Source organism: Gracilinanus agilis, chromosome 5 (assembly GCF_016433145.1).
Source record: "Gracilinanus agilis isolate LMUSP501 chromosome 5, AgileGrace, whole genome shotgun sequence".
Taxonomy (NCBI): Eukaryota; Metazoa; Chordata; class Mammalia; order Didelphimorphia; family Didelphidae; genus Gracilinanus; species Gracilinanus agilis.
The window spans coordinates 297,029,700-297,055,122 of NC_058134.1; the positions used below are offsets into that span (position 1 = coordinate 297,029,700).

Sequence of the window (25,423 nt, forward strand, 5' to 3'; positions counted from 1 at the left end):
CAAGAGGTGCCTTCTTCACCTCCAGATTCTCCTCACTGCCATAAGTCTTAGTCCTTCTCTCTCCACTACAAATAGCTGGGCAGGTACCTCCAAGAGACATTATTAATAGAGGGTCTTCCAGGCCAACATTGTAATTAGAGATCACTAAGGGAAAGAATATACAGGGTAGATGAGAAGAGAATACAGTATACTATGGTTAGGTTGCATGACTTGTATAAAGTTCCTGCAAAAGACACTAAGGAGGAGCAGTAAAATAACTAGGAGGAGAACCAGGAAAGTGTAGAGTCCTGAAGACCTAGAGAGAAGAGAGTATCAAGAAAAAAGAAAGTTTGGGGAATTCTTTTTAACTAAAAAGTGGGGCAGAGAGATCAAGAAGTGTGAAGATTCAGGAAAGACCTCTGGAGTTGGAGTCAGGATAGCAAAATAATAGAAAGCAATTCAATGAGCTCCTCTCCATATTTTTTTTCCTAAAAGATCTAAAAAACACACTAGATCAAATCCTGATAGAGAAATCCAGAAAAAGTCATGAGAAGTCCTTTATCTAACCCTCTTTGACATAGAAGACAGACAAGGAAATCCAGGAGCACACTACTCATTGGAGTATTCCAATACTCAGAAAGAGTCAGTGCATTAAAGCAAGAGGAGGGCACAGATCTATTGTGGGACATTGAAACAGAGAGAGAGGTCAACTGGCAACTTTGTCAACAACTACACAGTCCTAAGTCACAGATCCAGCATCAAGGGAAAAAGAGAACCTGCTCACTGCTACAAACTCATAGAGAGGCCCTAGGTGGTATATTGAGGAAGAAGGAAGTTCAAAAACTAACAGCATCAGAGGTAGTAGGAGCAATGTGGCTCACACCTTGGGGACAAAGAAGAAACTCACTTCCAATGTCTAGTTCAGCCAACAGAGGAATAATCAGGGCAAGCCCTCACTAAAAGGGAGACTATAATTCTGCTGCCCTGAACCAAAAGAACTTTCCAGTTGGCTGATAGAAGTAGAGCAATCTACTCTTGCTCAGACCCAAACCTCGATCATGAATTTGTATAGCTCAGACTAGGGTTCAGCAATTTAACTTTACCCTGGATCAGATTATATTAGGATCACTGAAAGTTTTCTAGCCTAGACCTGACCTTTTCCTGAGTTCCTAGAATGACACAATACTTAGTATTCCAAGAAAGCAGCAATATGATTAGCCCAGAACTTCCCTCTTGAAGTATAGTAGAGCCCATGAATGTTAGTAGTTTATCTTTATTTGGTCTTTTATCATTGGAGATGAACCTTAGAAATCACAGAAACTATATTGAATATACTTATAGTATATAGGTATTATATAAATGCACATATAATATAGATATATTACAATGATGTAACATAGGCAATTTTAGTTTTGAAAAGCATGCACATAAAACAAAACTATATGCAAACCTTATAGGAATAAAGAATAGAGTCTCTGAAAATGTTCTAATTTCATAAATAGCTAGGTTCTTCAAATAAATATTCTTTGATCATTGTTTTAATACTTTTGCTTTCACTATTGTTTCAAAGATTGAGAAAGAGACAATGAAGGATGCTATTTTAAAGGCAGTAGAAGAAGAAAGAAAAAAGTTGGGGAAAGTTCATGCTGAAGAGAGAGATTTATGGAAAGCTGAGCATGACAAAGATCAAGAAAAGGTGGCTCAGGCAATCCAAGATGCTTTACAAGAACAAAGAAAGATAAGTCAGGTCAGTAGACTACTTTATGGAAATATATGGCATTACTCTTTTGTTTCTTATTTATTTCATGTAGGATTGTTTTGACATCTTTTAAAATCACATGCTTAGAAATGATAATTTTGTTCTTCATCTGTTCAGCCATGTCTGACTTTTCAAGGGCCCCATTTGATCATCCACTATCTCCTGAAGTCTATTCACACTCATGTTCATTATTTCCACAACACTATCCATCTCATCCTTTGCCATCCTCTTCTCTTTTAGCCTTAAATCTTTCCTAAAATCAGGATCTTTTCCAATGAGTCCTGTTTTCTCATTATGTGGCCTAAGTAAGAAATGGTAATAGACAAATTTTATTATGCCTTCTACAAATGTTTATATTTCTGCTTTCTAATATCATAATTTTTAATTATTGAAAAGTTAATTAGACCTTTATTTTTATGCAAACTATGGAAATTATGGAATCCCATAGTGTTTCAAACTGAAAAGGATTTCCTAGTTTTACCTAGACCAAACCTCTTATTTTAAAGAAAAGCAACTGAGGACCATAGAGGTGAAATTTTTTGCCCAAGGTCACATAGCTGGGAAGAAGCACAGCAGAAATGTCCCATTACACCATAGTATACATTACCAAACTCTCATTTTAGATTTCTTGTGGCCATTATACCTTATAGTATTGATAATATCAGATTTTTGAGACTTCTTTTATACTAAGATGAATATAATACCATTAGTGTAGGTACTCTTTTACTGTTACAAATCATATTATCTCCATAATTTTTTCATCCTGTGAGATTTTTACCTACTGAAATGAGCAGCAGTAACCCCATGTATACAAGTGAAAATTAGGTCCCAAATTAACATCATAATTTAATTGAAAAAGAAGCTAACTAAATGTATATTTAAGAAAAGAGAGGGATTCAGGCTGAACTGTTCTGATTCCAAGACACATGTATTCTGACATGCTGGAAAATAAACTAAAAATGATTGCAAGATTTTGAGCCTCAGTAATTGGGAAGTTGTTGCTATACATAATAGAGTTAGGAAAGATGGGAGGAGTGGGTCTGGAGAAAGATGATGTTTAGTTTTAGATTTATTGTATTTGAGCTATGTTTGACTATAGGATATTCAGTTAGAAATAGCTAATGTAAAGTTGGAAATACAAGTCTGAAGCTCAGGGAACATGAGATTTTGATATGGGAAACATTTCACATTAAATTGTAGGAATGGAAGACTTCTGGAGGATGGGGAAAGATTGGATAGAACCTCTTTTCACTTGATCCAAAGTACCTTTAAGTAGTTTAACCATACAGTTTAACAATTCTGCTGAATCAAATTTTGTTTTCTGTAACTATTTAATATGTGCTACAAGTAGCAAGAGAACTGGATTTGGGGTCATGAGTTTTGAGTTCTACTCAAAACTACTTTACTCTATTAGTTTTGAGTCATACAACCTCTATGACCTTGAATATATCATATAACTTCCTTGGGTCTCAGTTATGAAGAGCCTGGATAAGATAAGGTCTCATCCCGTCCTAAATCTATAATTTCATGCTTCCTGATAGATAAAATTAAACTTAAATTCTTCTTACCAAAAATGTTCCAAGCTCTGTTAGAATATAAACTATTCACAATTTTTAAACTTTTTAAAAATAGTTTGACTGACCTTTCAGACTTAAATTCCTGAAGCCAAATCAAGTTTAATATCATATGCTTCCCATGATAAAGCAGGTAGTGACAGAGTTGGGATTTGAAACCTGGCCCTTGAATTATATAAATCCATTGCCCTTCTTTGACACTCTGTGAACACTTTTAATCACCTCTAAAAGGGGATTTTTTTCTTTTAGCCACCTTGGCTTTCTTCAACATTCAGTTTAAGTCCCACTCTCTGAGGAGATCTTTCCCAGTCCCTCCACTCTTCAGCTAATGCTTTCCCTTTTCTGATTGCCTTATATCATGTATGTGTCTGCACGTGTGTGTCACACACATCTATCTCTCTGTCTTTCTATATGTCTATCTCATCTATCCATCCATCATCTATCCACATATCCATCCATCCATCCATCTACATATAGATAGATATGTAAATATATAAAGTGTGTCCCTAATTATTGTCATATTCTCTCCCTGTTAGGCTCTGTAATGGAGGAACTTTCTTTTATCTTTCATTATATTCCAGTGCTTAGCATAAACACATGGTTTAATGACTCCCTGGATTCATCAGGAAAGTGCTTTAGTAATAGAATCCTCTTATGCCTGAATTTCTTCAGAAAGTATTTCCATCTTTGAACCCTTTTCATACCCTGCTTCCAAAGTGATCTTTCTTACATATAGTACAAATCATTTTATACCTTGTGCAGAAAGCACTCAATGGCTATATAGCCTATCAAATATAATTCACTGTCTATATAGCCGATCAAATAAAATTCTTTACCATGTTATTTAGAACTTTCCACAATCCAACTGCAATTTATCTTTCCAATTTTTATCACATTAATTACAGATTCAAAGAGTTAGAAGGGCCCTCAGAGGTCAGCTGATTCTGCCAACTGAGGCATTGTAGCATACCAGAAAGAAACCATATATCCTGGAGTCAGAAAACTATACAAATCCTAGCTTCTTAGTTCACAGAATGAGTTGGTTATCTTCTCTAGGTGTCAGTTTTCTAGTCTGTAAAGTAAGGCAGGTTGGACTGGATGATGTTAAAATTCCATTCCAGCTCTAAACTTTTTGTGTATCCTTGACACTTGGTTATCATTAATGAAGAATGTCCTTAGGTAGCCCATTATTTCTACTTTTAGATGATTCTAATTATTTGGAACTTTTAATTAATGTTGAACTGAAATTTTATTCTATTAAAACCCCTTCTTCCTCCATTTCCTGTGAAAATTCATCAATGTAAGCTTTTTTTCTATGTTTGATATTATTAATAGTCTGTTTTCTAGAAATGTAAAAGTATCAGTCTCCAAATGAACACTCTTCACTCCATGAAATAGAACAACACAGGGATTATTACCTATCCTTTCTTGAGTCCATCAGTCAAGGGAAATGAACCAAATCCATGTGATCTTATGTGGCAGCTCTAAGATCCTTGTGAATCTTTCTGAGCAGCCACATGTACTTAACAATCAATGTTTTCAGACTTCTTTTATAAAGTCAGCAACATGCCTTTAAACTGCTTTTTCTGGATCCAATGCTCTGAAAAAATCCATGGGTACTGAATGTAGCCTAATTCCAGTAGTCTTTATGGTAATATAAACCAAACTTTGGCTAGGCAGTTAGCAGTTTTAAAAGAGGAATGAAATTCTTCAATATTTGTAATATTTGATTATCTTATATTTCCTCATGAAGATTGTAAAGTATTTGTGTAGTTTTAAAAATATGTTAATATGCAAGCTGTAATGTAAATGCAGATTTAATATCTTAGTCACTCAATTTAATCTTTCATGACAATATCTGCTCAGGCTTTATCTCAGTCATTTCCTTTATGGCAAAATTTTTCCCACATTATCTTTGAATTGGTTAACTTGCATTTTTCTGGAAGTTGTAATAAAAATCATTTTTATATCAAATTGTTGTTCTGATTGTATGAAACAACTTTCCTATTTCCCTTGAATACTTCACATAAATATTGATAAAAATTGGAGAGATTATGATTGAGGCCTCCCAACTTTGACAAAGATGAATAAGGTAGATTCCCTCACCAAGAAAATGTCAGGCATTCTGCAAAGCTCAGGAGGATATATGGTATTAGTAAGTTCAAATGACTATTTGTTTCTTTTCAGTAGAGTATGCCTGAGTTTTCCATTTTCAGACATATGTTATCCAGGTGGACACTAGGATTTATACAAGAAATCTTTGTGCAGACTTAATGTGTACTTTCAGAACTTTGAGGTTTCTGAGATGGTTCTAAGATTGAGGTATCCTTTTCAGCCCAAAGTAGTCACATGTGATCTATTAGGAGTATTCAGGCAGACAAATAGGCATAATATAATGATTTTCAAGGTGATATGTTGCAAATTTGACTGTGACGTTAAGTTATAAAATAGGCATAAATGTAAATTTTGTATTTGAAGACAACCAAAATACTTAAAAGAACACTAGACAGGAATCTAAGATGTTAAAAGTATAATATGAAGTCAGGTCCAGACCTATCAAAGGTACATCTTTCTTCATTGTTCTTTTTTCTTTAATCTGACCTGTGATTCTCTACAATTTATAGTCATAAAAACTTTAGGGATGATATTTTAACAGATTAAGGGATTTACCCACTGTTGCACAGCTAGCTAGTATAAAAGGCAGGACTTGAACCTAAATCTTCTTGTCTCCAATACTTGCCCTCTATTTGCTACTCCACATTGCTTCTCTGTCTTAATTGTTTTAGAGAGGGGCAAAAACAAATGGTAACTAATAAGTTCCTACTCCAATTCTATACTTGTCTTTCTTTGCCAGGAACTAAATTCTCCAGTGCTATATATAAGATCTGTTATCTCTGTGATATCAAATTAATAATTAATAAACTGATATCAGATTAAAACTAAACACAGTAGGATTGGGGATTAGCATCCTTATAAATATCCAAATACAATTCTATTTCTAATTTTGCTCACTAGGTATGCCAATGTCCAAGATGTGAACACCCATATTATGGTTACTCTAAATGCTGTTTCAGAATGCTTATCTGCCTTTTACTTATCTTCAGTTCTCCCTTTTTACCCTTTGTTGTTGTTAGGCTCCTAAAACCCATATCCAAAATAGAACTCATAATCTTTTCCCCGAAATTCATCCTTCTTCCAAATTTCTCTGTTATTATTGTAGGAATTCCTATCTTTCTGTCATTTAAAGTTTTGAACCTCAATATCATACTTGATTCATCTACTTCACTCATCACATGTATCTAATCAGTAGTAAAATTTTATTGTTTCTATCTCCAAACTATTTTTTAAAATTACAATTGTTTTATTTTATTTTAATTACAAATATCTACATATGTTTTCCAAAGTTATATGATTCATGTTGTCTTTTTCCCTTCTTCTCCGCCCTGTCCTGGAGGTGACAAACAATTCAATCTGGGTTATACATGTATTATCATACAAAACATATTTCCATAGTATTCATTTTTGTAAGTGAATAATCTTATAAAATCAAATCCCCAAATCATGTACCCAAGTAAACAAGTGATAAGTCATATGATTTCATCTGCATTTATACTCCAATAATTCTTTCTCTGGAGGTGGAAATCATTCTTTTTCATAAATCCCTTAGAATTGTCGTGGATCATTGTATTAATGTTAGTAGCAAAGTCTATTGCATTTGATTGTCCCACAATGTTTCAGTTACTGTGTAAAATGTTCTCCTGATTCTGCTCATTTCATTCTGCATCATTTCGCATAGGTCTTTCCAGTTCTTTCTGAAATCCTCCTGTTCATCTTTAATTATAGCACAATAGTATTCCATCCCTATCATATACCACAGTTTTTCAGCCATTCCCCAACTGAGGGACATCCTTTTAATTTCAAAATCTTTGCCACTGCAAAAAAAGTGCAGCTATAAATATTTTATACAAATAGGTCTTACCCACTTTTTTTATCTCTTTGGGATACAGACCCAGTAGTGGTATCACTGGATCAAAAAGTATGCATTCTTTTATAGCTTTTTGAGCATAATTCCAAATTTACCTCCAAAATGGTTAGATTAATTCACAACACTAGCAGTGCATTAGTGTCACTTTGCCACATTCCATCCAACATTTATTTATTCTTTTCCTTTACTGTCATATTGGCCAGTCTGAACAAGAGGGATTTAGAACATTTTTTCATATGATTACTGATAGTTTTGATTTCATCATCTGAAAACTGCCTATACTTTGACCATTTATCAATTGGGAAATTAATTGGTTTTTTATAAATTTGACATAGTTCAAATTTATATTTGGTTGAGAAAATACGTTTGAGAAATGAGACCTTTATCAGAGAAACATGTACAAAAAAGATTTGCCCAGTTTGTTTCCCTTCCAGTCTTGACTGCATTGGTATTTTTGTTTGTACAAAAACCTTTTAATTATATATAATCAAGATTATTCATTTGACATCGTGTAATGTTCTCTTGTTTGGTCATAAATTATTCCCTTCTCCATAGATCTGACAGATAAATTATTCTATGTTCCCCTAATTTCCTAAATAATATTACTCTTTATGTATAAATCATATAACCATTTTGACCTTATATTGGTATAAGTTTTGAGATACTGATCTAAACGTATTCTTTGCCACACTATTTTCCAATTTTCTCAACATTTTTTTGTCAAATAGTGAGTTCTTACCCAAAAGCTGGGATCTTTGGGTTTTTCAACACTAGGTTTCTCAGGTCATTTATACTTAATCTATTCCATTAGCCAGCACCAGGTTGTTTTGATGATTACTGCTTTATAATACAGTTTAAATTCTGGCATTGCTAAGCTACGATTCTTCACTTTTTTTTCCATTAGTTCCCTTGATATTATTGACTTTTTATTCTTCCAGATGAATTTTTAAAATATCTTATCTAGTTCTATAAAAGTATTTTTGGTAGTTTGATTGGTGTGTCACTGATAAGTAAATTAATTTAGTTAGGATTATCATTTTTATTATATTAGCTCAGCCTACCCATGAGCAAACAATGTTTTTCCAATTGTTTGATCTAACTTTATTTATGTGAAGTGTTTTGTAATTGTGGTCCTGATTTGGTCTTGGCAAATAGATTATGAAATATTTGATATTGATTACAGTGATTTTAAATGTAATTTCTCTTTCTAACTCTTGCTGCTAAGTTTTGATGGAAAATATAGAAATGCTGATCATTTATGTAGTTTGATTTTGTATCCTGCAAGTTTACTAGTTCTTAATTCAATTAGTTTTTTACTTGACTTTCTACTAAGTATACTATCATATTTGCTAAGTATACTATCATATCATTTGCAAAGAATGATAGTTAAGTTTCCTTATTGCCTACTTTAATTTCTTCAATTTCTTTTCTTCTCTAGGAGCTAAAACTAGAATTTTTTGTAAAATATTAAATAATAGTGTTGATAATGGGCATCCTTGCTTACATCTTGATCTTATTAGGAAGGGTTCTACTTATACCCACTGTAGTTGATACTTGCTGATGGTTTTAAATAAATACTACTTATTAATTTAAGGGAAGGCTCTTTTATTTCTATGCTTTGGGTGTTGTATTTTGTTAAAAGCTTTTTCTGCATCTATTTAGGTAATCGTATGATTTCTGTGAGTTTGATTATTGATATGGTTAATTATGCTGACTGTTTTCCTATTATTGCATTCCTTGCATTCCTGGTATAAATTCCACCTGATCATAGTGAATAATCCTCCTGATATATTACTGTAGTCTCTTTGCTAGTATTTTATTTAAGATTTTTGCATCACTGTTCATGAAGGAAATTGATGTGTAATTTTTTTCTTTGTTTTTTGCCAACCTGGTTTAGGTATCAGCACCATATTTATGCCCTTAAAAGAATTTTTGGTTGGCCTCCATCTTTGCTTATTTTGCCAAACAGTTTGTATAGTATTGGGAATAATTGTTCTTTAAATGTTTGATAGAATTGACTTGTGAATTCATCTGGCCTGGTCATTTTTTTCTTGGGGAGTTCATGGATGACTTTCTCAATTTCTTTTCCTGAAATGGGATTATTTAAGTATTCTGTTTCCTCTTTTGTTAGTCTAGACAATTTATATTATTGTAAATATTCATCCATTTCACCTAGACTATCAGATTTATTATCATATAGCTGGGAAAAATAACTCCTAATATTGTTTTAATTTCCTCTTCATTAGAGGTAAAATCACAATTTTCATTTTTGATACTAGTATTTTGATTCTCTTCTTTTTTAAACAAATTAATTAATACTTTATTTTATTCATTTTTTCAAAGAACCAGCTCCTAGTCTTATTTATTATTTCAATAGTTCTTTTACTTTCTATTTTATTCTCATTTGATCGTTAGGATTTCCAATTTAGTCTTCACTTCGAGATTTTTAATTTATTCTTTTTCTAGTGTTTTCTCTTGCATGCCCAATTCATTGATTTGTTTTTTCTTTATTTTCTTTTAATTTTTTATTTTTAGAAAAATTTTCCATGGTTATATAATTCATGTTTTTACTTTACCCTTCACTCCCTCAACCCTGCCCCTCTCCATGCTGTGAATCCATCAGGTCCTGGCGATTTTTTCTTAGAGAGTTCTTTAATGGCATGTTCAATTTCTTTTTCTGATATTTGATTATTTAAGTATTCTATTTCTTCTGCTATTAATCTAGGCAATTTATATTTTTGCAAATATTCATCCATATCACCTAGATTGTTAAATTTGGTGCTATATAATTGGGCAAAATAGTTTTTAATGATTGCCTTAACTTCCTCTTCATTAGAGGTGAGGTCTCCTTTTTCATCTTTAATACTATTCATTTGGTTTTCTTCTTTCCTTTTTTAAATTAGATTAACTAATACATTGTCTATTTTATCTGTTTTTTCAAAATACCAGCTTCTGGTCTTATTTATTAATTCAATAGTTCTTTTACTTTCGATTTTATTAATTTCTCATTTGATTTTTAGTATTTCTAATTTAGTTTTCATCTGAGGATTTTCAATTTGTTCAGTTTTTAGTTTTTTAAGTTGTATGCCCAATTCATTAACCTCTGCCCTCCCTAATTTGCTCATATATGCACTCAGTGAGATAAATTTTCCCCTTAGAACTGCTTTGGCTGCATCCCATAAGTTTGGGTAAGATGTCTCATCATTGTCATTGTATTCAATGAAATTATTAATTGTTTCTGTGATTTGTTCTTTCACTAGATTATTTTGGAGACTCATATTATTTAATTTCCAATTAGTATTTAGTTTGCCTCTCCATGTATTCTTACTAATAACTATTTTTATTGCATTATGATCTGAGAAGACTACATTTATTATTTATGCTTTTTTGCATTTGTTTGCCATGTTTCTATGCCCCATTACATGGTCTATCTTTGTGAATGTTCCATGTGCTGCTGAAAAGAAAGTGCATTCCTTTTTGTCCCTATTTATTTTACTCCATATATCTATTAACTCTAATTTTTCTAGGGTTTCATTCACCTCTCTTATCTCTTTCTTATTTATTTTTTGCTTTGATTTATCTACATCTGATAGGGGAAGGTTGAGGTCCCCCACTAGTATGGTTTTGCTCTCTATTTCATCCTTGAGCTCCACTAGCTTCTCCTTTAGAAATTTGGAAGCTATATTGTTTGGTGCATACATATTGAGTACTGATATTTCTTCATTGTTTATACTGCCTTTTATTAGGATGTAGTTACCTTCTCTATCTCTTTTAACCTTCTCTATTTTTACTTTGGCTCTGTCAGAGATCATGATAGCCACCCCTGCTTTCTTTTTCTCATTTGAAGCCCAAAAGATTTTGCTCCATCCTCTCATTTTCACTCTATGTCTGTCTGCCTGTCTCATGTGTGTTTCTTGTAGACAACATATGTTTGGGTTTTGGTTTCTAAACCACTCTACTATTTGCTTCCATTTTATGGGCAAGTTCATCCCATTCACATTCAGAGTTATAATTATCAACTCTGCATTTCCAGACATTTTGATTCTCTCTCCTTGTCCTGTCCTTTCTTCTTTCAATGTTTCCTTCTATACCAGTGTTTTGTTTTTAATCAGTTCCTATAATCCCCTCCCTTGTACTTCCCTTTCTCCCCCCTCCCTTCTTATTCCCCTCTTATTGTTCTTTAAAACTAGGCTGAGCTCCCCACCAAGCCCTCTTCTTCCCTAGTATTGCTTCCCTCCCCACCAGTCCGTTTGTTTCCCTTCTACTTCTCTATAGGGCCTGAATCAATTTTTTTCCCCTAGTGGATCTGATTGTTCTTCTCTAAATTGATTTCAATACACTTAAGTATTGAATATTTCCTCTCTCTAACCTCTTTACACTTACAGTGTATTGTTATTTTTCCCCGTTGATCCCATGTACTTCCTTATGGAATATAAATTTATTCCTTTTTGTTTGCTTTCCTAGTTTTCTCATTATTATCTTCTTCCCCGCCAGTTTTGTATATATTTATACCTACATACATACATGCATATAAAAATATATATATACATACGTATATGTATATATATCTTGACATTTCATCCTGTACAGTTTGTCCCTGTTCCCTCTATGTAAACTTCTTTTAGTTATACTGTTGTTAATAATAATTTTTAATATTTGCCAATACCTTCTTTTCTTCTTGGGATATAAATTGATTGAACTTGTTGTGTCCCTTAAAGAAAAGAATTATTTTCTCCTCCACCCATTCTCTTAATTACCTTATGTTGATTCTCTTGAGTTCTGAGTTTGAGCAGCAAACTCTCTGTTTAAGTCTGTTTTTTTCTTGATGAATGTTTGGAAGTCCTCAATTTTATTGAATGACCATCCTTTCCCCTGCAATAATATAGTTAGTCTTGCTGGATAGTTGATTCTTGGTTGTAGACCCAGTTCTCTTGCTTTCCAGAATATTGTGTTCCATGCCTTCCTGTCCCTTCAATTGTAGATCCAGCCAGATCCTGTGTTATCCTAACTGTGGTTCCCTGATATCTGAATGACTTCTTTTTAGCAGCTTGTAATATTTTTTCCTTGGTCTGGTAGTTTTTGAATTTGGCTATAATATTCCTGGAAGTTGTCAGTTGTGGATTAAATGTAGGAGGTGATCTTTGGATCCTGTCGATTTCTACTTTTCCCTCTTGTTCAAGAATTTCTGGGCAATTTTCTCTGATAATTTCTTGTAAAATGCTCTCTAATCTTTTTCTTTTTTCATGATATTCTGGTAAACCAATAATTCTTAAGTTGTTTCTTCTAGCTCTGTTCACCAGATCTTTGGTTAAATCAATGAGATGTTTCATATTCTCCTCAAATTTTTCATTTTTTAAATTTTGTGTAATATATTCTTATTGCCTTGTGAAATCATTTTCTTCTAGTTGTTGAGTTCTGTTTTTTAAAGACTGAATTTCATCCCTGGCTTTTTGGTCATCCTGCTCTTTCTGGTCTGATTTTCTTTGTAGATCATCTTTTGCCTTCTTTGCTTAATTTTCAAGCTGGCCAATTCTGGCTTTTAATACATTATTTTCTTGTCTTAGTTAATGTATTTCCTTTTTTTCAAATTGTCTTCAGCCTCTCTTGATTGTTGAGTTCCTGAAGTTCCTGAAGTTAATTGAGTTTTAAATTCTTGAATTAATTGAATTTTGAGATCTTCCAAAGCCTGTGTCCAGTTCGCTGGAAATACTTCCTCTTCTTCTAGTTCTGTTTCATTTGCTCTCTTTTCACTTCATTGAAAGAAGCTGTCAATTGTCATTTCTTTTCTCTTTTTCTGTTGCTTACTCATGTTTTTTCCCTTCCTTTTTTTGATAGTTTGAGTAAATGTATTTAATGATCTTTGATAAAAGATCCAGCTGATAATGGAGGTTTGTAGTTACTTTCTCTGCCCTCTGAAGAGTTATTGCCTTTTCAATTGATGGAATTAATCCTGTATTGATTTGATTAATCTTACTGCTTTATCTGCCCTGAGGCTAAAACCTTGAGGGGGAAAAACAAACAGAAAAAAAACAAAAAAAAAAAACATGGAGTGACATGAAGGAGAATTTTCACTGAGCTGAGCCCTCCAGCAGTGGGGTCCCCCTGAGCTGTCCACTGTCTTTGATCTGGTTTTCTTTCCTCTTGAAGGCCTGTGTTCTCTATCTCAGTTTGAGGAAGCCAAGCTGTCTGAGGTCTGGGATTTGGCTTTCTCTAAGCCACCATTTTCTGGGCGTTTATGCTGTGTTTCTTTGGTTTTTTCCTCCAGTCACCTTTTCAGTGTCTATGTTTGACTCCCTGAGTCAAGCCAGAAAGGCCCTCTCTCCTGACCAGTGCACCAATGGGCCCCGACATTTCCCGGGCAGCTGGAGACTCTGCACAGCATGTGGGGGAGGTGTCCTGGGATCCTGGGATTCCCCTTCTAAGCCCTCATACCCGACAGTTCAAGAATTGAAGCCTTTTTCTTGGCATACCTCTTTAGTTATGCTGCAGTAGGGTTCTCAGAACCCAGCACAATAGGGTTGGGGAGGTTGGCCAGCACTCCACTGTGAATATTTTTGCTTCCCTCTTATCCTGTGAAAATCAACTCTTTCTCTCTACCTTTCAATTTGCATTCAGTGAGAGAGCCCCTCATTCCATCCTGCTGTTGGTTTTTGACTTCTATAATTTTGAGGTATTTTTTAAAGATTCGTTTGGAGAGATTTTCAGAAATATTTCAGCTTTTTCTGCTACTAAGCTTGGCTCTGCCCCCTTCACAGTATCTTTGAACATAACTCAGTCATTCAATCAAGAATTTATCAGTTCAAGCCCCTTTAATCTCTAACCTGCCTTAGTAACCTGAATTAGCTTCTTAATTTGTCTCCTTACCTTGTCTTCTCACTCAAATATGTCCTCTATATAGTGCAAAAATGATTATTCGTTAATGTTAAGTCTGACCATGTCTTATCCTCTCTTCTCCCCATGCTTCCCCAATAAACTCCTATGCCTATTTTAATCTCTAGGATAAGTTCTTCACAACCCAGTACTCTCATACTTTTCCAGTCTTCTTGACATTATTACATCTCTTGGAGCAATAATAAATCCAGCCAGCCATAGCAACCAATTTCTGTTCTTCACATGATATTCAATCTCTTCTCCATGGCTTTCTACAATGACTATTTTCCATACCTTGAATGCTCTTCCTATCTCACTTCCATATTTTGTAAATTTGGTTTCTTTCAAGACTTAAAGTACCACCTTCTTTAAGAAACCTTTTCTAGTCCCTTAAGTACTAGAGTTTTCCCCTCTATAATTACCTTATATCAGCTTTGTTAAAGTTTTGGGCAGCTAGGTGACACAGTGGATAGAGTGCAGGACTTGGAGTAAGAAGACTCCCTGAGTTCAAATTTGGCCTCAGACACTTACTAGCAATATGACCCTGGAAAAGTGACTTAACCCTGCTTGCCTTAATTTTTTCTTCTGTTAAATAAGCTAAGAGTACATGGCAATCCACTCCAGTATCTTTGCCAAGAGGACCCCAAATGGGGTCACGAAGAGTTAGACATGATTAAAAATGACTGAACAGCAATAAAATTTATTTTGTGTCAATCTGTATATATGTTCATTGGAACATTTTGTCCTTATATTAGAATATAAGCATCTTAAGGACAAGAGACTTTTTGCTTTTTTCTTCACATCCCCAAAATTTAATAGATACTTTTCGATTTGGCTGACTTCCAGTTCAATTTCAGTAGAAGGAAGCTTGCTAAATCTGAGATATGTGACTTTTTCTCTTTTTTTCTTTTTCTACTGATATTTAATTGATTTGAGATAAAATAGATATATTACAAAGGAGGTAGAAATAGGAGATCATTTGCTCATTCATCCCCAGGAGTAGGATCTTTCTGGCAAGCCAAAGTGCTTTGCACATAAGTACTAAATAAAAACCTTTACTCTTTAAATAAAAAAATTATTACAATTTTTAAAATTTTATTTTTTTCTGTTTTTACATCACAGTGGCATCCCACATATGCTTCCTTCTCCCCTTCCATGAAAGCCATTTCACGTGATAAATCATATATTTTTAAAGAATAAAAATCAGCACAACTGATTGAGATATTAAGTCCATATTTTTAAACAATCAAATAAGCCTCAGTGAGATTGTATTATTTATTCCAAATTACACAAATGGTAGAGCCAAAAGTAGATTTTACCTGCAGGTACCTATTGATAAGAATATAGTCTTTAATATTTAACCTATTCTCGCCCTAGAGGGGTTTATGTACTTTGGATCTCAATAAGATTATGATTTATAACTAATGATCTTGGAAAAAATTCTTTGGAAATATTACTAGAATATAAAGGATTGGGGAAATTGATGATAGATTACAAATTCTCAAAATTAACAATAAAAATTTAAATAATAATGATCACATATCAGCTTTTACTGCTTAGAATTTCATTCAGTGGAATTCTTCCAAGTAATAGTGAGCCAAGGATAGCCAAAGACAAGCTTTTGAATGACTAATAAGCACTTTTGACATTATCTTTTAGATGGAATATCTAAAGTGAATATTTACTATGACACAAATGATTAAAGAAAACTGATATGTAACTTGAAAAGAAAAAAAACTAGGAAAGAAATTAAAAGGTAATTATTGGACTTTCTAACATCATAACATCTGATATTAGCCATAAAATTCCCATTTGCTGAGAATCTTGTTTTCTTCCTCACTGGTAAGGTTATTACTTAAGGGTAAAAAGGAATTAGAATACCCTTCAATTTAGAATCAACAGCTTTTTTTATACAAGTGAGTCAATAGATGTGTATATTCATTTTAAACTCAAGGAAAGGATATTTTACTTTATAGAAGTCAAACTAGCTATTATAATTACCTGGATCAAGATATCTGCTGCAGCATTAATATTGTTGACAACTGATGAAATAATTGTCGAGTATTTGAAGAAAAAGAAATGTCCATAAATTGTGAGATATTTCTCAGAACTTCTGATTTTTTTGTTTGCCTTTTTCATGGGTTAAGATGAATCAGAATGCTGATTGTGGAACCACAAACATTTCTCTTACTATAATTAAGAACATCTCTTCCAGATTTTGATTCTTTAGTTTTTATATTCTGTTAATCTAGTGTTCTTTGAACATCTTTGTTAAGGAAAGAGTATATATTGACACTAACCTGGAAAGAGAAATGCCAATCATCATTTTTGCTGTGCTGGCAAAGTCCTGTAAAAAGACTCCAAGGCATACAGACACTGAAACCATGCCTAATGTTGGAACCTCTTCATAATAGTTCATAACCACAGCCACTATAATTTGGGAGTTATACTTTTCAAAAATAAACCCACAGACCAGGAAATCAATGCTTGCATATTCTATATGAAATTTAGCATTGCCACCTGACTGTTTATAATGAAAAGAAAATATCTACTTGTATGTCAGCAAAGTAATGACATGCAAATGATTTTATTTTAGCCTAGGAAGCCAGATAGTTTAAAATCCCTAATGCTATGTCTTTGCTAAAACCATTATTTTTGGGGGCAGCATGGTGGGTGAAGAATACAGGATTAGGACACAAGTTCTACCTTTGTTTCTGGCTCCTTAATTTACTCTCTGTATGACCATAGGCAAATCATTTCACCTCTCTCATTATGTTTACCTTTAATATCTGCCACAAGGTTATGAGGGAAATGCTTTATAAACCATAAACTGATACCTGAGTAAGAATTACTATTATATTCTCTATCTAGTTTTGTGTGTATGATTTTGTATGTATCCTAATTTATTAATCCAACAAAAATTTAATATAACCTACAAGACAACTAGTGCACCCCTCAGAATATAGAGTCAAAAGGGGCTTTAGAGATCACTTGGTCAATTTCTCTCATTTTGCCAATACCATATACTAAGGCCTAGAGAAATGAAATAAAATATGGCTACAAGAAAATTCAGAAGTATTAGTCTCAAAAGTTGCTCCCTGTGCTATAAAAAACTATACGTTAGTAACATCAGTATTTACAGTAGACAATTATTAGAGAACAAGGTTGCCCTTATTTTTTTAAGAGAAATTGCAATTTATCAGTCTAGTGTGTCTATTACCTCTGGCATAATTTTAAATCACAAAACATTTCACAAAATGCTAATTATATTAATACATGCATATTAGGATCTGATCTGATAGGAAGAATATGGAGAGAGCCATATGACAATGAAACTATAGGAAGATATCTGGACATCAGTGGGCAAAGAAAAACAAGATGAATAATTAGAGCTAATTAATTAATTAATTTGATTTCTGTTTGTATATTGATTTCCATTTGATTTAGGCCATGCAAGTATTTTGCTTAAAACTCAACATAAGTAGAGATGAATTCAGGAATAAGCAAGTTATACTTCACTCAAATCAAAGACAAGGAAGCTGCTTCCTTTCCTATATCCCAGCCTTGATTGGACTAATTCCCCAGGAAAATCGAGGTTCCAAACTAGTAACTAATGGTGAATATAACAATATGAACAAAAAAGAGAAACCAAAAGAAAAAACTTCAGTAAAAGTTGAAAAGGAGACTAAAAAGTATGATAATGAAGTAAGGAGAGGAGACGCTATCCTGCACTGGGGCAAGATGGAGAAGTCCAAAGGAGAGTAAAGAGGGTAGCTGGGTGCATATAGCTCATCTTGGGCTCCCTACTTAAATGGAGTCTTTGGAAAGGGCTCTTTGTTCCACCTTCCAGTCAGAGAGGCAAAGAATAAATATTCTTTGATACTGAAGTGGATACTGATGAGGCATGAGCACCAAGGCTGACAATCTACTTGACATTGAAATTTCTGAAGACATGAAGGAGAAGAAAATGGTTGAGAAATGAGGAGATGGCTGGCCTGGGTACCCTCCTTATATGGAAGCTTTGGGAAGAGGTATTTGATCTATCAGAAGAGCCCTAGGGTATAGGGCAGGGGTCAGCAACCTTTTTGGCCGTGAGAGCCATAAACGCTACATTTTTTAAAATGTAATTTCGTGAGAGCCATCCAGTGCTCACAGTGCAGCTCCTGTATGTAACAGCGCCTGAAAAAAATGGACTTTATGGCTCCTGAAGAAAGAGCTATACGTTGCTGACCCCTTGTATAGGGAATGGGCACAGTAGAAGTAAAGCAGGGGAGACTAAGATCTACAAAAGCTAGTGAAATGTCGAAGAATTAAAATTATTTAATTAAATATTTAATTATAACTAATCAAAGGATTTAAAATTTAAAAAAATAAAATCTTATACTTAAGAAGATTCAACCCCAGGAGAGATAATAAGAGAATAAAGAAGGAACAAGTAAGCATATAGCTTTTGAATAAAAAATAAATAGGCTAAACTGGAAGGGAAGAAGATTAAAAAGGGTGACAAAACAAAAGAAAGTTGTTAAAGATAAGAGGTTTGAGGGCAGAAGAAGGAAGATTTTTAATTGCTTGCTTAACTTGGTGGGGAAGAAACAAAACTAATAATAGGAATGAATTATTGCCTTAAAAAAAGCAATACAAAAGAAATAAATGGAGTAAACTGCAAATAAAAAGATCCTAACCTTAAACGAAAATCCAATGAAATGAATGTTAGATGAGAAAACATAGAACCATCAATGAGCTGCATTTAAATAAGAAGTATAAGAGGTAGCTAAGTGACTCAGTAAATTGAGAGCCAGGCCTTGCAGCAGAAAGTTTAGGATTCAAACAACTGCTTGAACACATGGGCTGATGGGGATATTATTGGGGATGTAGACACTAAACAATAACTCTAGTCCAACTATCAGTAATATGGAATTAGGTCTTAATCAACGATACATGTAAAACCCAGTGGAATTGCATGTTGCCTAAGGGGTGAAAGGGGGATTTGGGGAGAGAGAAAGAACATGAAACATGTAACTATGGGAAAATATTCAAAAATAAAAGAAAGTTTAGGGTTCAAATGTGGCATCAAACCTTCCTAGCAGTGTGACTCTGGACAAGTCACTTAACCTCAATTACCTAATTTTTCTGTTTTGGAATGAATCCTTAGTATCCATTAAGGATCCATTAAGTATACAATAAGAGTTAAAAAGAAAAAGAAGCACATCAATACATCTAAATGGAAGCTGCTGCCTTTCTTGAGTAACTGACTCTCAGTATCCATGTCTGTCTTCTTTCATCTTTGCTCTTATTTAGAGGTATAATTTCTATTTATCCAGTACCTCTCTCTGTCCTCCATGTGTCTCTGCTCCTGACTAAATGCATTGTCTACTACTTTTCCACTGTGAAGATGTAGGAGAGAGAATCTCTTTTCCTCACAAAGAATAATTTGTTCTTAGGAACTCTAATTTTTCTTCCCACTTTTATCTTCAGTTCTCAAATTCACAGCTGGAACTCCTGCACCACTAGCCTGGGAAAATTGGTAAAATTCTTCAAGCTATTTAGACATGTTTAGCTTATTTAGCCAACCAACTCTCCCATTCCTGACCCAAGTTAAGAGGTTTATACCTAAAAAAGAGGTCAGAAGGATTAGGTAAATCTTGTTTACACATTAGAACTTACAATTATGTTGCGGTGAGATTGTGAGGTGAGGAAAATTTCCTAACACTTAATTACTCTTTTTATTGATAGATTCAATTCAGGTTTCTGGGCCTTCTTTTAATTATAATAATTAATGTGAGAAATGGAATTTCCCCCCATTACATCTATAATGCATAAATAATCCACAGTTGAAGAACAAATATCAGTTCTAAACTTATGTACCTATTAGAAATTTTATTTATAAATTCAAATGATATTCTAAGTAAATTGTAAAAAACATACATACTCATTGCAAGAGACTGTCTCAGAAATGCACAAATTTATCAGAAGGCTTTTTAAAAATAAAAATATATAACAAAACAAAGAATATGAACTTTAAAGACATGACCTATCTAAATTAAATTATAAAACAATATTCATTTTTCTTAATAGCACATCTCTTTACAAAAATAGACCATGTGCTAAGGCATAAAGAAGTTATAATAAAATGTAAAAAAGCAAAAATACTAAACATACCTTTTATACAAAATAACTCAATGAAAATAATAATAAAGGGAATGCAAACAAAAGAAAAAAGTGAATAGAAACTTAATGACAGTTTGAATAAAAAAATCAATCATTGAAACAATGAATAACTGTAACCAAGAGAGTGATCACAATTTGACTACATGCTATCATTTCTGAAGTACAATTAAGGAGAAAAAGTTATGTAAGACAATATCTAATAATGATGTAGATAGCAAGATTAATCAAATGACAAAGCATTTTAAGAATTACAAAATCAATAAATAAGACTGAGACAAGAAGAAAAGGCTTCTAAAAATAAAAAAATAATAAATTGACAAATTAAGAAACAAAAAGACCATATTTTTTACTAAATAAAACTAAAACAAAGTTCTTTGAAAAGATTATAACAAGGGGCAGCTGGGTAGCTCAGTGGAGTGAGAGTCAGGCCTAGAGACGGGAGGGCCTAGGTTCAAACCTGGCATCAGCCACTTCCCAGCTGTGTGACCCTGGCTGGGCAAGTCACTTGACCACCATTGCCCACCCTTACCACTCTTCCACCTATGAGACAATACACTGAAGTACAAGGGTTTAAAAAAAAAAAAGATTATAACAAATTCAAGGGACCATGGTTATCTAAATAAAAAAGGAAAGGGAGAAAAATCAAAATAAAACAATAAAAACCAAACATGGTAAAATAATTAATCCCCCCAAAAAGCATTGTTATTAATTGCTATTTCAAATCTATGCCAAAAAACCTGAGAAAGTAGAAGAAATAAAGATACGAGCACAAAAATATAAATATTGAAATGAACACTACAAAATTCAAAGTAGCTATAAAGAAACTACTGAAGAAAACAATTACATTGATCCATATGAATTGACAAGTCATTCTATCACTTTAAAGATAAAACAGAACTGCTGCTTTTGTGAGAGAGACCTAAAATAAGTTATCTACCTAAGGGCAACATACTGAAAACAAAGTAGATTATTTAAATATTCTATTTCTTCTACTGTTAATCAGGGTAATTTATATTTTTGTAAATATTCATCCATATCACCTAGATTGCTATATTTATCGCCATATAATTGGGCAAAATAGCTTTATGATTGCCTTGATTTCCTCTTCATTAGAGGTGAGGTCTCCCTTTTCATCTTTGATATTGATAATTTGGTTTACTTCTTTCCTTTTATAAATTAGATTGACCAATACTTTGTCGATTTTATTTCTTTTTACAAAGTACCAGCTTCCAGTATTATTTATTAATTCAATAGATCTTTTACTATCAATTTTGTTCATTTCTCCTTTAATTTTTATAATCTCTAATTTAGTATTTAACTGGGGATTTTTAATTTGTTTGCTTTCCAGTTTTTTGATTGGCATGCCCAGTTCATTGATCATTGCCCTCTCTAATTTGTTAATATATGCACTCAAGGATAAAATTAATATCCCCCCCATCCCCCGAGTATTGCTTTAGCTGAATCCCACAGATTTTAGTAGGATGTCTCATCATTGTCATTGTCTTCTATGAAATTATTAATTATTTCTATGATTTGTTCTTTAACTGATTTTGGAGTGTCATATTTTTTATTTTCCAATTAGTTTTTTATTTGCCTATCCATGGGCCCTTATTAAATATTTTTATTGCATTATGATCTGAAAAGGTTACATTTATTATTTTTGCTCCTTTGCATTTGTTTGCCATGTTTCTATGCCCTATTACATGGTCAATCATTGTGAATGTACTATGTGCAGCTAAGAAGAAGGTGTATTCCTTTTTGGCCCTATTTATTGTTCTCCATATATCTATTAATTCTAATTTTTCTAGAATTTCATTCACCTCTCTTATCTCTTATTTATTTTTTTATTTGATTTATCTAGATCTGACAGAGGAAGATTTAGGTTTCCCACTAGTATAGATTTACTATCTATTTCTTCCTTGAGCTCTGCCAGTTTCTCCTTTAGAAATTTAGATACTATAACATTTGATGCATACATGTTGAGTACTGCTATTTCTTCATTGTTTATACTGACTTTTATCAGGATATAATTACCTTCCCTATATCTTTATTTTCTTTTTTTTAAATAATTTTTTATTTTTAGAAAAATTTTCCATGCTTACATGTTTTTACTTTCCCCTTCACCCCCTCAACACCCCTCCCCCCTCCACTGTAGCCAATTCACATTTCCACTGGTTTTATTATGTGTGGTCAGTCAAGACTTATTTACACATTATTGATAGTTACATGGGTGTGGTCTTTTCAGGTCTACATCCCCAATCATGTCCTCATCAACCCAAGTGTTCAAGCAGTTGTTTTTCTTCTGTGTTTCTACTCCTGTAGTTCTTCCACTGAATGTGAGTAGAGTTCTTTTTCATAAATCCCTCAGAATTGTCTTGGGTCATTACATTGCTGCTAGTACAGAAGTCCATTACATTCGATTTGACCACAGTGTATTGGTCTCTGTGTACAATGTTCTTCTGGCTCTGCTCCTTTCACTCTGCTTCAATTTCTGGAGGTCTTTCCAGTTCACATGGAATTCCTCCAGTATATTATTCCTTTGAGCACAATAGTATTCCATCACCAACATATATCACAATTTGTTCAGCCATTCCTCAATTGAAGGGCATACCCTTGGCTTTCCAGTTTTTTGCCACCACAAAGAGCACAGCTATAAATATTTTTGTGCAAGTCTGTTTATCTATGATCTCTTTGGGGTACAATCCCAGCAATTGTATGGCTGGATCAAAGGGCAGACATTCTATTATCTCTCTTTGGGCATAGTTCCAAATTGTCATCCAGAATGGTTGGATCAGTTCACAACTCCACCAGCAGTGCATTAAAGTCCCAATTTGGCCACATCCCCTCCAACATTCATTACTCTCCCCTGCTATCATTTTAGACATTCTGCTAGGTGTGAGGTGGTACCTCAGAGTTGTTTTGATTTGCATTTCGCTGATTATTAGAGATTTAGAACACTTTCTCATGTGCTTATTGTTACTTTTTATTTCTTTATCTGAAAACTGCCTATTCGTGTCCCTTTCCCATTTATTAATTGGGGAATGGTTTGAATTTTTATACAATTGATTTAGCTCCTTGTATATTTAAGTAATTAAACCTCTATCAGAATTTTTTGTTATAAAGATTTTTCCCAGTTTCTTGTTTCCCTTCTGATTTTGGTTGCATTGTTTTTCATTGTACAAAACCTTTTTAATTTAATATAATCAAAATTACTTATTTTACATTTTGTAATTTTCTCTAACTCTTGTTTGGTTTTAAAATCTTTCCTTTCCCAGAGATCTGACAAGTATACTATTCTGTTTTCACCTAATTTACTTACATTTTCCTTCTTTATATTTAAGTCTTTCACCCATTCTGAATTTATCTTGGTGTAGGGTGTGAGATGTTGATCTAGACCTAATCTCTCCCATATTGTTTTCCAAATTTCTCAGCAGTTTTTGTCAAATAGTGGATTCATGTCCCCAAAGTTGGGCTCTTTAGATTTATCATACACTATCTTGCTGACATTACTTACCCCAAGTCTATTCCACTGATCCTCCCTTCTATCTCTTAGCCAGTACCATATTGTTTTGATGACTGCTGCTTTATAGTATAGCTTAATATCTGGTACTGCTAGGCCCCCTTCCTTAACTTTTTTTTCACTATTTCCCTTGATATTCTTGATCTTTTGTTCTTCCAAATAAATTTTGTTATAATTTTTTCTAATGTAGTAAAAAAGGTTTTTGGTAGTTTGATAGGTATGGCACAAAATAAGTAAATTAATTTGGGTAGAATGGTCATTTTTATTATGTTAGCTCATCCTACACATGAGCACTCAATGTTTTTCCAATTGTTTGGATCTAGTTTTACGTTTTTGGAAAGTGTTTTGTACTTATGTTTATATAATTCCTGTATTTGTTTTGGTAGATAGATTCCTAAGTATTTTATATTGTGTAGGGTGATTTTAAATGGTGTTTCTCTTTCTACCTCTTGCTGCTGTGATGTGTTGGAAATATATAGAAATGCCGATGATTTATGTGCATTTATTTTGTATCCTACAACTTTGTTAAAGTTGTTGATTATTTCTACAAGCTTTTTAGTTGATTCTCAAGGATTTTTTAAGTAGACCATCATATCATCTGCAAAGAGTGATAGCTTAGTCTCCTCATTGCCTATTTTAAAACCTTCAATTTCTTTTTCTTCTCTAATTGCTACTGCTAGCGTTTCTAGTACAATGTTAAATAATAGAGGTGATAATGGGCATCCTTGTTTCACTCCTGATCTTATTGGAAAATCTTCTAATTTATCTACATTGCATATGATGCTCGTTAGTGGTTTAAGATATATACTGTTTATTATTTTTAGGAAAGAACCTTCTATTCCTATACTTCCTAGTGTTTTCAGAAGGAATGGGTGTTGTATTTTGTCAAAGGGTTTTTCAGTATCTATTCAGATAATCATGTGGTTTTTGATAGTTTGTTTGTTGATATGGTCAATTATGTGTATGGTTTTCCTAATGTTGAACCATCCTTCCATTCCTGGTATAAATCCCACCTGATAATGATGAATAACGCTCTTGATCACTCTCTGGAGTCTTTTTGCTCGTATTCTATTTAAGATTTTTGCATCTATATTCATTAAGGAGATTGGTCTGTAGTTTTCTTTCTTTTGTTTTTGATCTGTTTGGCTTTGGAATCAGTACCATATTTGTGTCATAAAAGGAGGTTGTTAAGATTCCTTCTTTACTTATTATATCAAATAATTTTTATAGTGTTGGGATTAATTGTTCTTTGAATGTTTGATAGAATTCACTTCTGAATCCACCAGGCCCTGGCGATTTTTTCTTAGGGAGTTCTTTAATTACCTGTTCAATTTCTTTTTCTCATATTGGATTATTTAAGTATTCTATTTCTTCTGCTATTAATCTAGGCAATTTAAATTTTTGCAAATATTCATCCATATCACCTAGATTGTTAAATTTGGTGCTATATAATTGGGCAAAATAGTTTTTAATGATTGCCTTAACTTCCTCTTCATTAGAGGTGAGGTCTCCTTTTTCATCTTTGATACTATTCATTTGGTTTTCTTCTTTCCTTTTTTAAATTAGAT

The 25,423-nt window shown here is 33.2% G+C and overlaps 1 protein-coding gene across 2 annotated transcripts in view; it reads left to right on the top strand.

The window, feature by feature from the left end:
* The window catches only part of CCDC91 (coiled-coil domain containing 91), a 488,375-nt gene that overhangs the window by 342,298 nt on the left and 120,654 nt on the right, over window positions 1-25,423 (top strand). For both annotated transcript variants that reach the window (XM_044678266.1, XM_044678267.1), the window contains one exon: window positions 1,550-1,726. In XM_044678266.1, coding sequence (XP_044534201.1) covers window positions 1,550-1,726 — 177 coding nt within the window. The remainder of the gene's footprint in view (window positions 1-1,549; window positions 1,727-25,423) is intronic.